The sequence below is a fragment of the Dendrobium catenatum genome, unplaced genomic scaffold (genome assembly GCF_001605985.2).
Source record: "Dendrobium catenatum unplaced genomic scaffold, ASM160598v2 fragScaff_scaffold_1414, whole genome shotgun sequence".
Lineage (NCBI taxonomy): Eukaryota > Viridiplantae > Streptophyta > Magnoliopsida > Asparagales > Orchidaceae > Dendrobium > Dendrobium catenatum.
In genome coordinates, this window is record NW_021319876.1 from 568,672 (window position 1) to 584,760 (window position 16,089).

A 16,089-nucleotide genomic window follows, 5' to 3' on the forward strand; every position below is an offset into this window, starting at 1 on the left:
TTTTATATTACATAATATAATTTCAATCAAATATTTTATATGACCAATATAAAATTATTTGAGTTGAAGATAAGTTGATAAATGAGAAAACGATTAAAATGGACCTTTGATTTTTCATGAAAATTTAAAATTGTCTCCAACTATATTAATGATCTTTTTGGTCTTTCAACTCTTTTAGAAGAATCAAAATAGTTCCACCGTGTGACTATTTTAGTTCTTTTTTAAGGATTTTTGGGATTAAAATGATCATTTAATATAGTTGATGATCATTTTAGTCCTTCATAAAAAGTCAAGTGACCATTTTGATAATTTTCGAGTTAATCATTTGAAGTCTGTATCATAAATGAGAAATAGGCTTGTTTTTAGTTAAGTTTTTTTACTTATAATGAAAATGAAACCAGTCATATTCATGAATCATGGGCTTGTTTATGTACTTTTATAAGCTGTTAAAATTAACAAAAGTCCAAAGTCCTCTTCAAATGGGTGAATTATTGCATCTGGTCACTTCACAGAGAGATAAATTCGGATTTCTCTCTGTCTACAGTAAAAGCGCAGTTACTATAGCAGCTGCGCTTTTACTGTGCTTTTACTGTAGACAAAGAGAAATCCGAATGTATCTCTCTGTCAAGTGACCGGACCTAATAATTTGCCTTTCAAATGATTCCTCTGCTTGAAATTTATTGTACATATCTCTATCTTTATATTTCTGTTATATATAAGCAGTAAATAAATACAAACTGTATTCTCTTTCCTTATGAAGAAAAGAAAGAGTGTTTTATTATTATTATTATTATTACTATTATATTATTATTATTATTATTATTAAGTTTAAGACCTTGTTGGACCTACATTGATTTATTTGGCTTAATGTCATTGTATATTGATGTTTTAAATTTCATAGATGTTTGATAGACTGTTTACTTGAAGGTTTTAGATAACTCTGGTAAATGTGCAGATGTTATTATAAGGGTTTTTAGGCAATTGCCCCTATAAACATTTTAAAATACTATGGTCTTTAGGCAATTGTCAAATACAAAGATGAATATTAAAGAGAATCCAAAAATATCCTTACAAACAAAATTTGTTCCGGGGGCAGCTCCGGCAGATGCGCTGCCCCTTGACCCCTCGACCTGACCGGGCAGGTCGAACCCCATCACGGGGTGCTAGCCCTTTGGACCCCCGACATATCTGAAAAGCGTACAAATATCAAAGATATGAATAAATAGAGATCGAGCCAAATTCAAGGCAACTCCAACATACATTTTGTAGAAATTGAATGATTAATCAATTACACCATTTTGATTTTTTTTTTTTGCAAACAAATCATCCATATTTCAACCTAATTTTGTTTAAGATTAATTCTCATTATATATATATCTTCACTTATAAGTTTGCCCCCCCTGAAAATTAAGGTCGGTTCCGCCCCTGCCTGATGCCATGGTGCTATGAGCTAGGTTGAGCAATTTTTCTTCTTCTTTTTATTTTTTCTTGTTTAACTTCAATGGTTTTACCCTTTGTTGTATTGAAAAGCATCTTTTTTTTTATTATTTCTGTATGTAAATGAAGATAGATAAGTGGAGAATGGGAGAGATGAGATATGTACAATTTCTTCTAATTTTTCATAGTGGATTTCTTGGTGTGGTGTAGACGTGTAGTATAGTAGTTTTTTCTTTGTATCAAAATTTTTCATGTTAAATCCTCGTTTTCTTTTCTATTGTTTTCCTTTCTTGTTTGTTTATTTGCATGATTTTACTTCCCAGCATGTGGTAGGATAAATCTTCTCAAATATCATCAAGACCATTAATTTTCGACTGCTTAATTTATAACAGAGTTCATTGCTAATTTTCTCATAGCAAGTATTTTACGCTAAGTTAATCTGGTTGTAAATATTACAAAACGGGCATGCGGGTCGGGTTCGGGTTGAACCCAGAATTAACCCAGGTTCAAACAGGTTGACCAAACCCGACTTTGTTCTGTAAACGAGTCGAAACTTCAAACCCGGACCCGGGCCACTAGGTTACCGGGTTGACCCAACCCAACCCGCTAACCTAAATTTTTATGGTCGAGTGAGAACACACGAGCGCGGTCGCGACTGGCGGGTGAGCGAGCTAGGGTGCGGGAGCGGAGGAGCAGGCTTGGACCACTTGGTGAGGGCACAGTTCGGGTGCAAACACATCATGTGAGAGCAATACGGCGAGAGGGCGAGCGAGTCCAGCGTCTTGAGCGTGGCCAACGTCCTACGCAAGTGAGCGGAACGGCGGGAGTCAAGCGAGTATGAGTGTGGGCTCAAGCGTGGGATGGCAGGGCTGCAGGAGGGCGAGCTCTGCTAATGGTCTGCATGGTCGCGAGCGCGGTAGAGGCAAAGATATGTCGCAAGCGCAGAGCTGGAGGTCGGATCCGAGTCGCTTTCGAGTTTCGGCATCAATAACCCAAACCCAACCTGATTTTTGAAACCAGTTAGCTTGTTGAACCCAAACCCGACCTGTATGACAAACAGGTTTACCTGATCCAAAATTTTTCAGAACAGGTCCGAATCAAGTCAAATATTGACATCCATAATAAATATAGAATGCTACGCCTACTTGTTGCAAAAGAGAGAACACATGATAACCTGCAAGCAATTTCACAGAACTACAGTACCAAGATAATGGGCTGAAGTCTATACCATGCATGAGAACTTAGCTTGCTTTATATATTCATAAATCATGGCCCTGTTTATGTCTATTTGTCGGCAGTTATCAACGAGAAAGTCTAATGTCATATTCAAATGATTCTCCTTAACCATCACTTCGGGCTTCATTTGAGATGATTTTCTTAATGCTTCTTAAGACAATTTTTTAGTATAAAATAATTATACGGAGAAATTAGAATAAATATAATGTAACTATGATAAAGTATGCACGAATTTTAAAGTCAGTACTTATCCTCAAATAAACTGAATAAATGGTCGGTTGGGCTCTTAATTAGAATACATGATTAAGGAGAAATTTTGGGAAATTTAATCCTGATTAATTTTACAATTAATCAATAAGAATTTACTTAGCACTGATCTTAAAACAGCTTTGATGGCTGTAAATCCATTCAAATTAAATTCAAGTGAGAATATTATGATGCAACTCTTTTTTTTTTTTGTTAAAATACAACTCTAAATGAAACAAGAAACTAAATATGTCTAAATATAGCGAGAATGATACAACCCAATAAACTCGGTTAAGCAAGCCTTTCTATCCATCCATTTTTCAAATCTCTCTCTCTCTCTCTCTCTCTCTCTCTCTCTCTCTCTCTCTCTCTCTCTCTCTCTCCTAAAAATAAAAAATTCAATGGTAAGAAGTTGTTGATAATTTCATTTCTTGAATCTATAAAAATCAATCAAACTTGTCCATTCTCAAATTAGAGGAGAAGACGCAAAAGAATCCGAAAATAATAAGTTATGGCGAAGATCGTGTTCATCGTTGCCCTCTGCCTCTTCTCCTCCATCGCCTTGGTGGCTTCAGCCAATAGCCCTGTCTTCTCTGTTGTGGGGCGTGTTTACTGTGACAATTGTCATGCTGGCTTTGAAACAAATATCACCGAATACATCACAGGTAAATTCAATCGTATATAACTATGCGACTCGAAAAAAAAAATATAGCAATTATGCATGAATCTAAATTTTATATGATGATAGGGGCTACGATTAAGGTCGAGTGCACACACTTCGCAACAGGAAATATCGAGCACACCAGCTATGGTGTGACGGATTCCACCGGCAACTACAAAATTGAGGTGGCAGATGATCACGAGGAGGAAATTTGTGAGGTTGTGCTCGTCGAGAGCCCATTGGAGAATTGCAACAAGATCAATGATGGAAGAGATAGGGCGCAAGTCGTGCTCTCGACAAACACCGGCATGAGCAACAATGCTAGGTTTGCCAACTCTCTTGCCTTCCTCAAGGATGAGCCTTTACCAATGTGTGAGAAGTTCCTAAGGGATTACTATGGCATGGGAGAAGAGGCATAAAGCTATTTCAAATGAAATATATTACATTTTGACACAATTTATGTGAAGAGCTTCAAAGATGTTTTTTTTTTTTTTTTGTGATTTTATTATTTCTAAAATTTTATGTACTCATTTGATATTCTTCATTTTAAGATTTTACCATAAAAATAAATTTATTTGAGGGATTTAACAACTTTTGCTACATGGAATGTATTTATATTTTGATAGCATGTAGATTAAAAAAAATTAAATAATAAATTTGTTATTTTCATTTAATTAGTTGTGATTAAAAATAATAATCAATTTGAGGTTTTCTTAATAGTTTTGATCAAAAGCTGAGTTCAAAATTATTTTCTTGAATTAGATCAATTGGACTCAAAACGATCCTTTTAATTTTGTATTTCCTATTAATAATTTTGAAATTTACAAGTCCTTTTTTTTTTTTTGGGGGGGGGAGGGGTGTTTACATGCATATCACTTTATTTTATGCTATTTACATATCTAACACCAAAATATTAATATTACATGACTACCCTTTTTTTTCCTTTCCCTTATTAAATTCGAACATAAATAAATCGATAAGGTACTGTAGCATCTCTCTGTTCGCAAGAACGACCAGGCGGAAGTCCCCATTCTTCAGTCTCTACCTCCCCTGTCGAGCATAGCGTTCAGCGTCCGCCTCCGTCGACACCTCCATTCGCTTGACCTTGGCACCTCCGGCACAAATCAAAGCCGCAAGTGGTCCCATTGTTTTTGGCGATGGTTGTTGGGCCTTCCGCCTGCGTCTGCCGCTGCCATTGGGGATGTTTTATCAGGTGAGTCGGCTTCATCGGATTTTTCCCTGCTTAAAGTTTCTTTTCATCATGGTTTGTCGGCTTTGTTTATCTCTGATGAGGAAATGGGGTATCTCGCTTTGACTTTCGAGTTTGCTTTAGTCGGAAAATTTTCCGGCCGTCGCTGGCCGCTTGACTTAATTAACAAATTTTTCTTTAATTTAAAGCTTGTTGGGAATTTTTCGGTTACTTTACTGAATTCTAAAAATGTGTTGATTAAGTTTGTCAATGACTTAGATTATTGTAGGTTTTCTCTCATCGCTCCTATTTCATGTGCAGCTGCTTCATGAAGCTTTTCAAATGGACCCCATATTTTGACATATAATGTGGAATCTCACATTGTCCTTATTTGGGTTTCTATTCTCTATCTGTGTCCTCATCTTTTCTCCCCATGGATTCTACATGGTTTGGGGTCGCTATTTGGTAGAACTTTGAGAACGTATATGCGACTGTTAATTGCTCGAGACCCAATGTGGCAAGCATATTAGTGGAATTAGATGTTACGGAATGTTACGCTTCTCAAGTTTGGCTTGGGTTGGAGACTTGTGGTTATGCTCAATCGGTTGAAATAGATGAATTTCTTCTGTATTGCTTTCATTGTAAATCTTTGGGTCATTCTAAGAATTGTTGTCCAATCCTATATCCGATTTTGGGTGTTGCTCCTTCTGTTAAAGTGGCAATCACTATTGAAGTTGTTAATCCTCCTTTAGCTAATATTTCTATGCCTAATGTAGTTGGTTTTGATTTGGATGGGGGAGATAAAAATGTTGTTATTGCGGTCCCTATTGCTTTGGGTGAGAACCCCATAGTTGATGTTGTTTTCCCTGAGAAGGCTTTACCCTTGCAGTCGGGAGAGTTTGTTCCTTCTGTCGCTCTTGTTGATATTGACATTGAATCCTCTTTAGTTGGAAATGAATCGTTGATCCCCGACATGATCGGGGCAGTGGCTGTTAATTGAGCCTTCTTCGCATTAATGTAATGTGTATCATGGTGTTGTGGTTGTTGACCCTTCTTCGAATGAATTTAATGTGGCTCAAAATGTTTTTGGTAATACATTGATGAGTGTGAGTGATAATGAACTTTGTGTTATTAATATGAGGGTGATGAACATTGATTCTAGTGAGTTTGATCCTTCTGTTGTTTCTCCTATGATGCTTGCTGGTCTCCTCTATGGGATTGGGAGTGAATGAACAGCTTGTTGCTGTTCCAGTTGCTTTACTTTTTGCTAATGTCTTGTATACTCATGTGGGAGTCAGATCTGGAGAAAATATTAAGGAGCGAATTGATTGGCTTGAAGGCTCTTCATCTTCTCCTTCTAAAGATGATGAAAAGGAAGTGTTTGAACAGGATGGTGGTATGCGATGTACTATCGTTCGGGTGGGTAAACGAAGAAACATGAAATCCAAAATTAACTTTTTTGTGTTTGGTTTGGTGACTATTGCTTTAGAAGAATTCTTTTTTATGGTTGGTGGGGTTTTCATCTCTCCTTTTAGGTGTAGTTTCTTTCCTTTAGTTTTGTGCGGGTTGGTCTTCGAATTTGGATGGCACTTTTACTCTAAATGTTATGGTTGACTGCTAGGCTTTTTGTGTTTTCTTCTGTCTCCTTCTTTGTTGGTTTCTGTTTGAGCCGGCCTTCCTTTTGTTTTTTCTTGGTTTTGTATTTATATGGATATTGAGGCTCTTAGGTTTTATTTCAATTATTGTATTTTAGTGAGCTTTTGAGTCTTTAAAGACGTGTATTTTTCATCTATTTTAACGTGTAGACTATTTCCGTAAGGTTTTTTCATTAAAAAAAATCGAACATAAATAAAACAAAGATTCTATAATTTAATTATATTGCCTAAATTAAAAATACAAATATAAAAAAATGATTTTTTTTTTTTTTCGTTTGCTATTCCTTAAAGACAATTATATGGTCTATAATGGAATTATACATGATGTATTGGAAAATTTTGCATTTAGATTTTAGTGGGCTAAAATTTCAAATTTATTATTTATTTTTTTTTAAATAAACCGAATTTAAAAAAAAAATCAAAACATATTTGTCGCCGGTTGAGCTAGCAACAATTGTGCTTGCTAATATTGCAAAACTTCTTCAAAGAAAAATTAATGATTGATGAAAGTAGGAAGCAAGATATACTCAGAGAGATTATTACGTACAGAGTCCGGATGCAGCCTTTTGTTCAGACTCCAATCATGTGAAGACATGCATTTTTTTTCTCTTGTACACAATGTGTATAAGAGAGAAAAAAGACCACGTGTTTTTGCTTGATTGGAGTCTCGATGTCATCCGGACTCCGCACGTAATAATTTTTCCTACTCACAACAGTACCTTGAAGTTAATTAGCTTATAATAAAATGAAAAGAAAAAAATTTGCTTGAGAGAGTGGTGTTAGGAGAGGATGAGGGGAAAAAGAGAAATATGAACAAGAAAATGGGGGGTAAAAATTCACATTGGATGCAGCTCATCTTGATCGGTTGGTTGGGAGCTTTAGATATCAACCAAGAGGTCTTGGATTTGAAGCTTGCATATGTGTTATGTGCATGAGTTCGTCTTAATTGGCTCGAATGTCACAAAAAAAATATCAATCGGGGACAATGTCGTTTCAAAATTAAAAAAATGGTTTCTTAAAAGAGGACAAAATCAAAGCTGTTTCAAATTTTTCATATTTTTAGTGTGAAATTTAGTTCCAAATTATAGAGCAATTTTAAAAATTGAATTTATAAAAAGCCATTAAATATAGAAATAAAATATGGAACGTGATATAAAGAATAATGAAGACTGAAAACTGGACCAGATAACGAACCAGAAGAAAAAGAGGTTCATGATTCGACCCATCGGAATCAAACCGGATGATGTAATAAATAATAATATTATTAAAGACTAATAAAATATAATACTATGACAACCTAACCTTAAAAACATCATAATTCTAAGAATTCCAATTCATAATAATATGAAAATCTAACTAAAAAATTTTTTCTCAATTATTCTAATATAATTATATATTTATATTACACAGTGTTTTTTATTTTAAATCACATATTATCTCTTGATATAATTAAATTATTAAATAATTTAATTAAATTTAATTGATGAATACAATTATACACTATAATTAAATTATTAGACATATAGTTTAATTATATTATATTTATAAATATCAAATAATTTAATTACAGTGATAATTAATGAGATTTAAAGAAATAAAGCTAATTGTGATTTTAAAATGTAGTAAAAAATTTTCGTTTAAAAATATAACTAATAGTTTTTTAAAAACCTACACCGGTTCTCCGGTTCTATGGTCCAACCATCGGTTTGACCATTTTTGGCCAGTTTCTTACGAGCCGCGATCCGAACCAACCGGCTGACCGATTGACTGTTCAAAGGGTTGAATCAGCTGATCCAATCCGATCTTACAAACCTTGAGAATAATCATTGATATTGGCTTACTCAAATGGACTTCATTAAATATTAGTAATTGTAGGATCAATTGTTGTTAAACCGAGTGAATAAAATTGAGTGGATGTTAGAGTAGATGAAACATATCAGACAAAAAAAATTTGAGTGGAAGTTGAATTTATTATTATTTTTATTGATTTTAATACGGAAAAAATTCAAACAAACAAGCCACATTTTTCCAAGGGATGCTAAAATTCTAATTAAAAATTTTATTTGCATGCTAAATTTAAATATATAAATAATATTAACTAAACATGCTAACAACTCCGTTGTAGTCTAGTTGGTTAGGATACTCGGCTCTCACCCGAGAGACCCGCGTTCAAGTCCCGGCAACGGAACAAAAACTTTTTGGCCTCTTTTGCATTTAAGAACCTTCCTAAATACAAATTGCAAGGTCCAAAATCCAACAAATTACAATTGCATTACTACCCAATTAAAATCGTCGCAAGTAACAAATAGTTTAAATCTTGCAATTTTACCTAAACTATCCAGGTAGATTGAAAATTACAGTTAATTTAAAAAAAATAATAAGAAAACCGTCCTAAACGAAAAGCCGACCACAATCCGGAGATCAATCAGAATGCATCATGCCAACCCTTCATTCGATACGGCAGCTCAATATCACTGACATGACGCATTCTGATTGATTTCCGAACGACATTCTGCATCCAGTCTCCACACAGAATAATCTCTCCCTAATCGAATCCTCAATCCACAATACCATAATTCTGATTGATTATATATTTTGATGATTAGGAGTAACGCCATAACTCTAGATCAATTTCTCACTTAAATATTGAGTTTAATCTAATTTAACTTGCTATTTATATTTTAATTGGTTCCTTATAATAAATCAGGAAAACAACATCTTGAATGCCTTAAAACAAAAAAAAAAAAACATTATTATTGCAAGCCATGGCATCAGACAGAATTATGGAACATTATTATCATAATTTACAGCATAACTACATCCAAAATTGCAGAGAACAGCAGAAAGGTCTCAGCCATTCCATGGGAGCTTTTGATCGTCCAAAAACAACTCAGAATAGCTTCCTTACTGAAGCTGAAGATAGCTCTATCTACAATTACAGAACATAATTTTCAGATCTAAGCAGTAACAGCTTATGATATAATCTCCTGAAAAGATCGAGATCGAGACAGTGCAGCTGGATTGGCATGCAATGCTAGTGCGGTCTTTGAAGAATCTCCCTTTCCATTTCCATTACTGGATGAGAAAGCTTTGAACTTACTAACTTCATCATGTTTGATGCCGAGAGTAGCGAAAATTGAGCTCTTTGCAGCTTCATCTGGGTCGTCGATTCTCAGGGTCTTGGGAATCCACAGGGACTTCTCTGTCTTCTCCTCCCTGGAATGCTTGCCTAAGGTTGGAGAACCATTTCCTGAACAGTAACTGGTGCTTTTGGAGGATGACAGTGATACTCCATTACTACTTCCTAGCCATGGTAGATTCCATGGTCCTCCAGTCCAACCCCAAAATGAAGGAGATATGAATGGAAATGGAAGAGGAGGATGAGGACAGAAAGAAGAAGTAATCAATGCCGGTTGATGCCAAAGAATGCCATTGTCTTGAACAGGAAGAAGTTCAGGAGAGCACCCAGTTGCTGCCATGGCAGCAGCAAAATTGTTCCATCCTGGATTCCAGTGACTTGCCCAAGGAGGCCCTGGGAAATATTGTATTTGAGGCAAAGGTGTAATTCCATTACAGTATGAATTCATGGGATTTTGTTGTGTTTTTTCAGGGAAACCATTTTCTTTGGGCTTACAGGCTGATGAGCATGAAGTTTCCTCTCTGTTCTCCGCACCGGTAGTAAAGTCCAGCTGTGAAGCTAAGTTCTGCTCTCCAAGGTTTAGTATGGAAGCCATGGAATCACAGAGAGGAGCTTCTGGTCCAAACTTTAGTATAGTGCCATTAACCTTGAAGGGCGACAAGGGTTTAGGATCAATTAGATCAGGACCATCTACTTGAACTGATGGCAATGAATCAGGTGTAATCACTGTATGACGGTAGCCTGATCCAGTGTGTTTGTTTTTTCGCCTTCCAGCACCCACAGGAACATTCCTCATTGATCCTCCTGCGGTCCAATATCTTTGACAGTTCTTACAGAAGTGTCTTGGTTGGTTGACATTGTAATTATTGTAATAACAGAACTTGGTGTCCATACTGTTGCAGCGAGGACATGGAAGAAGCTTGTCTGGCTTCTTGAGAAGCTTATCTTGACCTGCAATGTCAGCCTCTTTGTGATCCTGTTCAGGCTGTGTTTCTTCAACTGGTTTTGCGGACTCTGTTGAAGATTCTTCGACAACTACAGAAGAATTGTTCAAAACAGAGGAGTCAAGTGCCTTCTTTGGGTCCAGCTCCCCTGGCGCACCCAGCTTATTAGCGACTTCAATTTTTGCTTTTTCTTTGCATGTATCCTAAAGTTCAAAAAGAAATCGATTAACTTTTCAGCAAGACAAATTAACAATCATCTAATGAGTGTGTTGCATATCATTTATAAAGTATTAGATATCAAGGAGTGTGATATATATTAATAAACAAATTCATTTTCGACTCAAAAATTTGAGATAATGTGTAAAGGATAACCACTAGATATTTCTGCAGCAACATATTTTATAATTATTAGACTAAACAAAATACTCTTATGTGCCTTAACAATCTCCCCAACATGTGAGACCACATATGTCATCTCTACCCCTCAAATGAAAGCCCATCAAGTATCAAACACCAAGGGCTCACAAAACCACATGGAACAATAAAATGTACCATCATTTGAAACTTATACTTTGGTGCCTTAGATTGAAGAAGAATGCAGTAGAGTTGATGTCTACCTGTGAAACTTGTAAGATTATTAAAACAAACCAAGAGATTACTACAAATTTCTTTATGTTTCTGAAAGCAATTGAGAGAGGATCACATACCGTTGATTGAATTTTTCTATAATAATTTATAGTCAAGTATTGATATGACTCCTTACTAAGCTTTGTATTGTCTAACATGAAAATCACCTTTATTGGGTCCAGAGCTAACTACTGATGTTATTGAGATTATCAAGTTTATCAAAGACAATTTGATGACAGCGCAATACATACAAAGTAAGTATTATGATCTAAATCACCAAACAGTTGAGTTTCGAATAAGAGAGCAAGTTTGTGACGATTATCTAACAAAAGGGTGTTATCAGAATTGGCCAAGAAAGGAAGTTGAATCCAAAATATCTTGGACTAATTGAGATGATTGCTAGAGTTGGATGGTTCTAATAAATTATTACTATCAGAGAAAATGACTAATTTCCATCATGCATTTCATATCTAATCAATAATCATAAAAGAAGTGTATACAGATGTAGTAAACAAAATATCAGAGGCAGAAGTTGAGCTACAGCCTGATCTAATTTGTAAAGAAAAACAAAAATGACTATTATCTTATAATGTGAAGCAACAAAATAATAAATAAATTCCTATCGTAAAGGTATACAGTGAAAACACAGGTTAGAAAGCGAAGCTATCTAGGAGTCTAAGATAATGCACCTCTATCGAAACTTGTTCATTTAAGTGGTAGTGGTTCATGTATTAGAATGTCCAGGATAACATAGATTCAAAGGTGTGGAAACTATGATACCCACATGTACAATCTTATGCTACGACCCACCAGACAATGAATTGTGTTGAGAAAATATAAAATTTTCTTAGCAAATTTTACATATATAAAAGTTTGATCATAAAATGCATGATGGATGTAGTCAACAGCCAGCATAAAACTTGTTGAATAATCGTGATATGAATCCTTTAATATATTGTATTAATGCTAAGGCGTTTACTGGAAGCGACGTGCTATATGGCCTGAATTCAGTGAGAAGTGTGCAAGGGCCGCAGCACCGGTGAGATCTCTACAACTGAATTCAGAAAAGCTTGAATTGTTTGTGTCTAATCTTCGATTCAAAAGCTTGCATGTACCTCAATGAGATCAAAATTAACAAGAAAATGTTCTTATATGGATAATCACTTCAAGGATGTGTCATTTATCTGAATAACAACTGAAACTTCATTGCTTAAAACCTCATACAAAAGATCTCTACAACATCCTTGAAAGAAATCAAATGAAATGAAAATTTCTTTAATGATTCATTCCTGATTAAAATATATGTTTGAGTGCATAAGTTTTGATGATAAGAAGGGAAAAGGCCCAAAATTAGATAAATCCATGTCAAACCTAGCAACTAAGTTAGTGTTGAGCAAAAAGGATTCAGGGCATTCGAAGAAGACCACCGTCCATTAATTCCTAACAATTAAAACCCCCAATATTGTGCTTCAAGGGATGTACACAACCTCCTAAGCCATTCTTCTACATCAATACTTTGTTCATACAAATTCTTCCAGATATATATCTTTTCAAAATTATATCTTCACTACAACTTTCTTAACCTTGATGATCCTAGGAACCCTATCTTTTCAAATCTAAGTTCGCTTTCTTCAAATAGCCAGATCCATCACACAAGTTGACCATATTATATTTTAGTAGCACGTTCCTTTTCTAAATCCTGTTATGGGCATACTCACTTGAATATAACAAGCAAACAATTCTATTAAGTCATCCAAAAAGCTCTAAAAATAAAACTCTATTAAATCATGCACATCCATGCCCTAGAATTCAGAAAAGCCCCAAACTTTGGTGTTTAATCTTCAAGTCACAGCATACAAGTAATATCAATAAGATCAATTTTACTTTAAAAAAAGGCACTTACACGAATTACTAAATAAAGGATGTATAATTTATCTGAATAACAACTGAAAGTTCAGAACTCAAAACGTTACATGAAAGCCTACCACCAAATCTTTACACAAAGAAAACCAGATGTTTCAATCTGCAAGTACAAAATATAAAACAACCATAAATCTTGTCAAATGAACTGATAAGCTAGCAATACAAGCAGACTTGCCAAAACTAAACCATTTAAATACAACCTACCCTTTATCTAAACCAAATCCCCTCTTACAATCCTGAAAATCAATCAAATTAAATAAAAACCGCAATATTCAACACCTTAACACCAACACAGCGCAAAATTCCATCACAAATAGCAGAGAACAAGTCCATGTTGAAACCAAACAGTGACCTCAAAAGCAGAAAGGCGCATCCATTAACACAACTGTTTATCCGCTCTATTTCAAAACAGAAAACCTAAAGCATCTAGAAAGCAAAAAAAAAGAGGATCTATACTAAATTGAATCCTCACCTTCTCCTCCAACGGCGGCGGCGGTGGCTCTGCCGCCGAACCCGAATCGGCTACATCCCCTTCATCCATCCGTGTCTGCCCCTCCTGTAACGGGATCTTCCTCCCAAACAGCTTGATCGCCGGATCTCTCCCCTCAGACATTCTCACCCGCCCTAACTTTGTCTTCAACCTCGAGCCCCTCAATCGAGTTCGGATTAGCACTCCAAAAGCAGACCGGAAAGTCGCAAAGCGATTTACAAACGCCAGCTGAAGGAAAAGCGCAGAATTTTACATTTAAAACAGCAAAAAATGTTGAAATTGCGGCTATTTTTTAAAAAATAGCACTCCGTACGGGTTATCTTAATAAAAATATTTTTACAAATTCTTATATTAAAATCCATTTTATTATATATTAATTCTAAATATAATTTTAAGGAAATTTACTAATCATGAGGGCATCTCCAATGGAGAACTCCATTTTTCACGGCAAAATACAGCAAAACTCAAAAATGTTGTGGTGCTGCTCCAATAGAACTACATTTTAAGTACTTTTACGAAGGTAACAATCATTCTCCCTTTCGTGCATTTTTCCGGTTGAGAGAGCGAAATAGCGTAGGTGAACAGTGCAACACCAATATTAGCGTCGCACTGTTCACCCGCAAGTAAATGGTGAAAGATTTGACGTTCGGCTGGAGCGACCAAACGAAGCCATACGCACGTTTGGCGTTCGGTTGGAGATGCTCTCAATAAAGCATATTAACTTAATGAATAAATAATTTAAAAAAATAAAAATTCCTTAAATTTATTTATTTAATGTGAGCAAAACATATTTTAAAATTTATCATTTAATATTTAAAAAATAATTTTAGTAATAGAATAAAACTGAAAAGCCAACTGGCATTCCATGAAGAAAAGGAAGGGTGACTGGCTAACGCCGGTCAAGCCTGGGATTGCCCGCTGGCATCCTAGTCAGCATCGAGGGCGATTTCTAGCCACTAGTTCTCTTGGCGGTGGATTACGGGGTGACGTCAGCAATTGAAAAAGGAAGAGTTTGAACATCGAAAAAGATGCGGAAAAGTGAAAATAAATATATTATTTATTAAAAACTATGGGCTGCTTTTATGCTTTTTGATGTATTTACGAGAATACCCTTAAACGTCGCGCCGTCATAACAGAAGCCGGGGAGTTATTGGCCGTACACGTGGCAATAGATTATAAAGTTCATGCGAGGCGTTTGGATAGGTTCGGGCTTTAGCGGTGGCTTTCAGCGGGAAAAGCCGCGCGTGGACAAGATGACATGGCGTGTCTCGATTGGGTAAGGCCACGTGGTGGGTGGGGAATTAGTAGGACCCGCGAAATGAACCATGGAACGCGACGCAGGTCTTAATTCATACCTAAAGTTTGACGAAATCCTGAATTTATAGATATTTATATAATTTATCTTTTTCATTATTAATTATTTATTTCTAAATTTTAAATATAGGTCTATCATCTCAACAAATGCTCCAAAATTATTTCTTAATTTGCATAGATTCAATAAAATGTATATTCACATATTTATTTCTATATCATAAATAGACAATCATTATAACCCATAACATCATCGCCCACAAAGAAGAAAGAATTTTGTTGTTTGATTCAAAATTCCAAAGAGATTACAAATATATTATGTGTTCTTAAATCTTTTTGTGATTATGAATTAGATAAGAAAATTACAACTTTTTTTTTTTTTTTGAAGAATTTATCATAAATTTAGCAAAATAGTAAAAAAAAATTAAATAATTATTTATGTTCAAATCTATAGATTTAGATTTAACTACAATTTTTTATTTTTCCATGAGTAAAATGTTTGTGGCTAAGGTAAGGACAGGATATTGACTCTTTAATTGTAATTTATAATTAATAATTTACATGTAAAAAATGTAAATTCATACATTTTATAAAATCCAATAGTAAAGTTTATATTAGTTTACAATTCATAACCATTTGGATGACATTTTTTTCAAAATTTTGCTTTGATATGCTACTTGAAAAAATCATAATAAAAATTATGATTGTAAAAAATAATTTCTATCCAACATTCATTAATATAAAAATAAAAATAAAACATAATCTCCAAAATGGATTTTTTTAAAATGTTTTATTTTTTCAAAAATTAACTTTGAAAAAACCATTTTCAAGAAAACATAATATAAATTATGGTTTTAAAAAAATAACTTATAATAACAAAATTAGAAGAGCATTGACCACATCAAACAAAACAAATTAACATAGATTGCTTCAACAAACTAGATTTTAAATATAACACATTAAAATATATTTAGACAGACAGAAAAAGAGAGAGAAAGTTGTATAATGTAAGTATCCAATATTAAATTAACATGATGACTGAAATTATTCATAAAATAAACAGAAATGATCAAAATGATTTTTTGACTCTTTAAAAAGAATCAAAATGAACACCTGCTATATTAAAATATCATTTTGGTCCTTTAAATCTTTAAAAATGAATCAAAATAGTCCCATGGCAGGACTATTTTGGTTTATCTTTAAAGAAATTAAGGAATCAAAATGATTCTTT

General features: G+C 34.5%; 1 protein-coding gene and 1 non-coding gene across 2 annotated transcripts; one reads left to right on the forward strand and one right to left on the reverse strand.

Moving 5' to 3' along the window:
* Positions 1-8,539: 8,539 nt before the first annotated feature.
* TRNAE-CUC lies at positions 8,540-8,612 on the forward strand. The gene has a single exon. It is a non-coding gene; the product is annotated as a tRNA-Glu (tRNA).
* A 540-nt stretch (positions 8,613-9,152) lies between these two features.
* On the reverse strand, positions 9,153-13,794 carry LOC110111454 (cyclic dof factor 1). The gene is made up of 2 exons (XM_020843356.2): positions 13,530-13,794; positions 9,153-10,710 (listed from the first exon to the last, which is right to left on the reverse strand). The coding sequence occupies exons 1-2, from the start codon at positions 13,668-13,670 to the stop codon at positions 9,397-9,399; spliced, it is 1,455 nt and encodes a 484-aa protein (XP_020699015.1). The 5' UTR covers positions 13,671-13,794; the 3' UTR covers positions 9,153-9,396.
* Between the last annotated feature and the right edge of the window lie 2,295 nt (positions 13,795-16,089).

Bases quoted from the DNA above. Each gene is read 5' to 3' on its own strand.
- LOC110111454 (XM_020843356.2), bottom strand. From the start codon at position 13,670: ATGTCTGAGGGGAGAGATCCGGCGATCAAGCTGTTTGGGAGGAAGATC. The intron at 10,711-13,529 runs GTGAGGATTCAA...TTTGAACTTTAG, and splicing joins CGCCGCCGTTGGAGGAGAAG to GATACATGCAAAGAAAAAGC.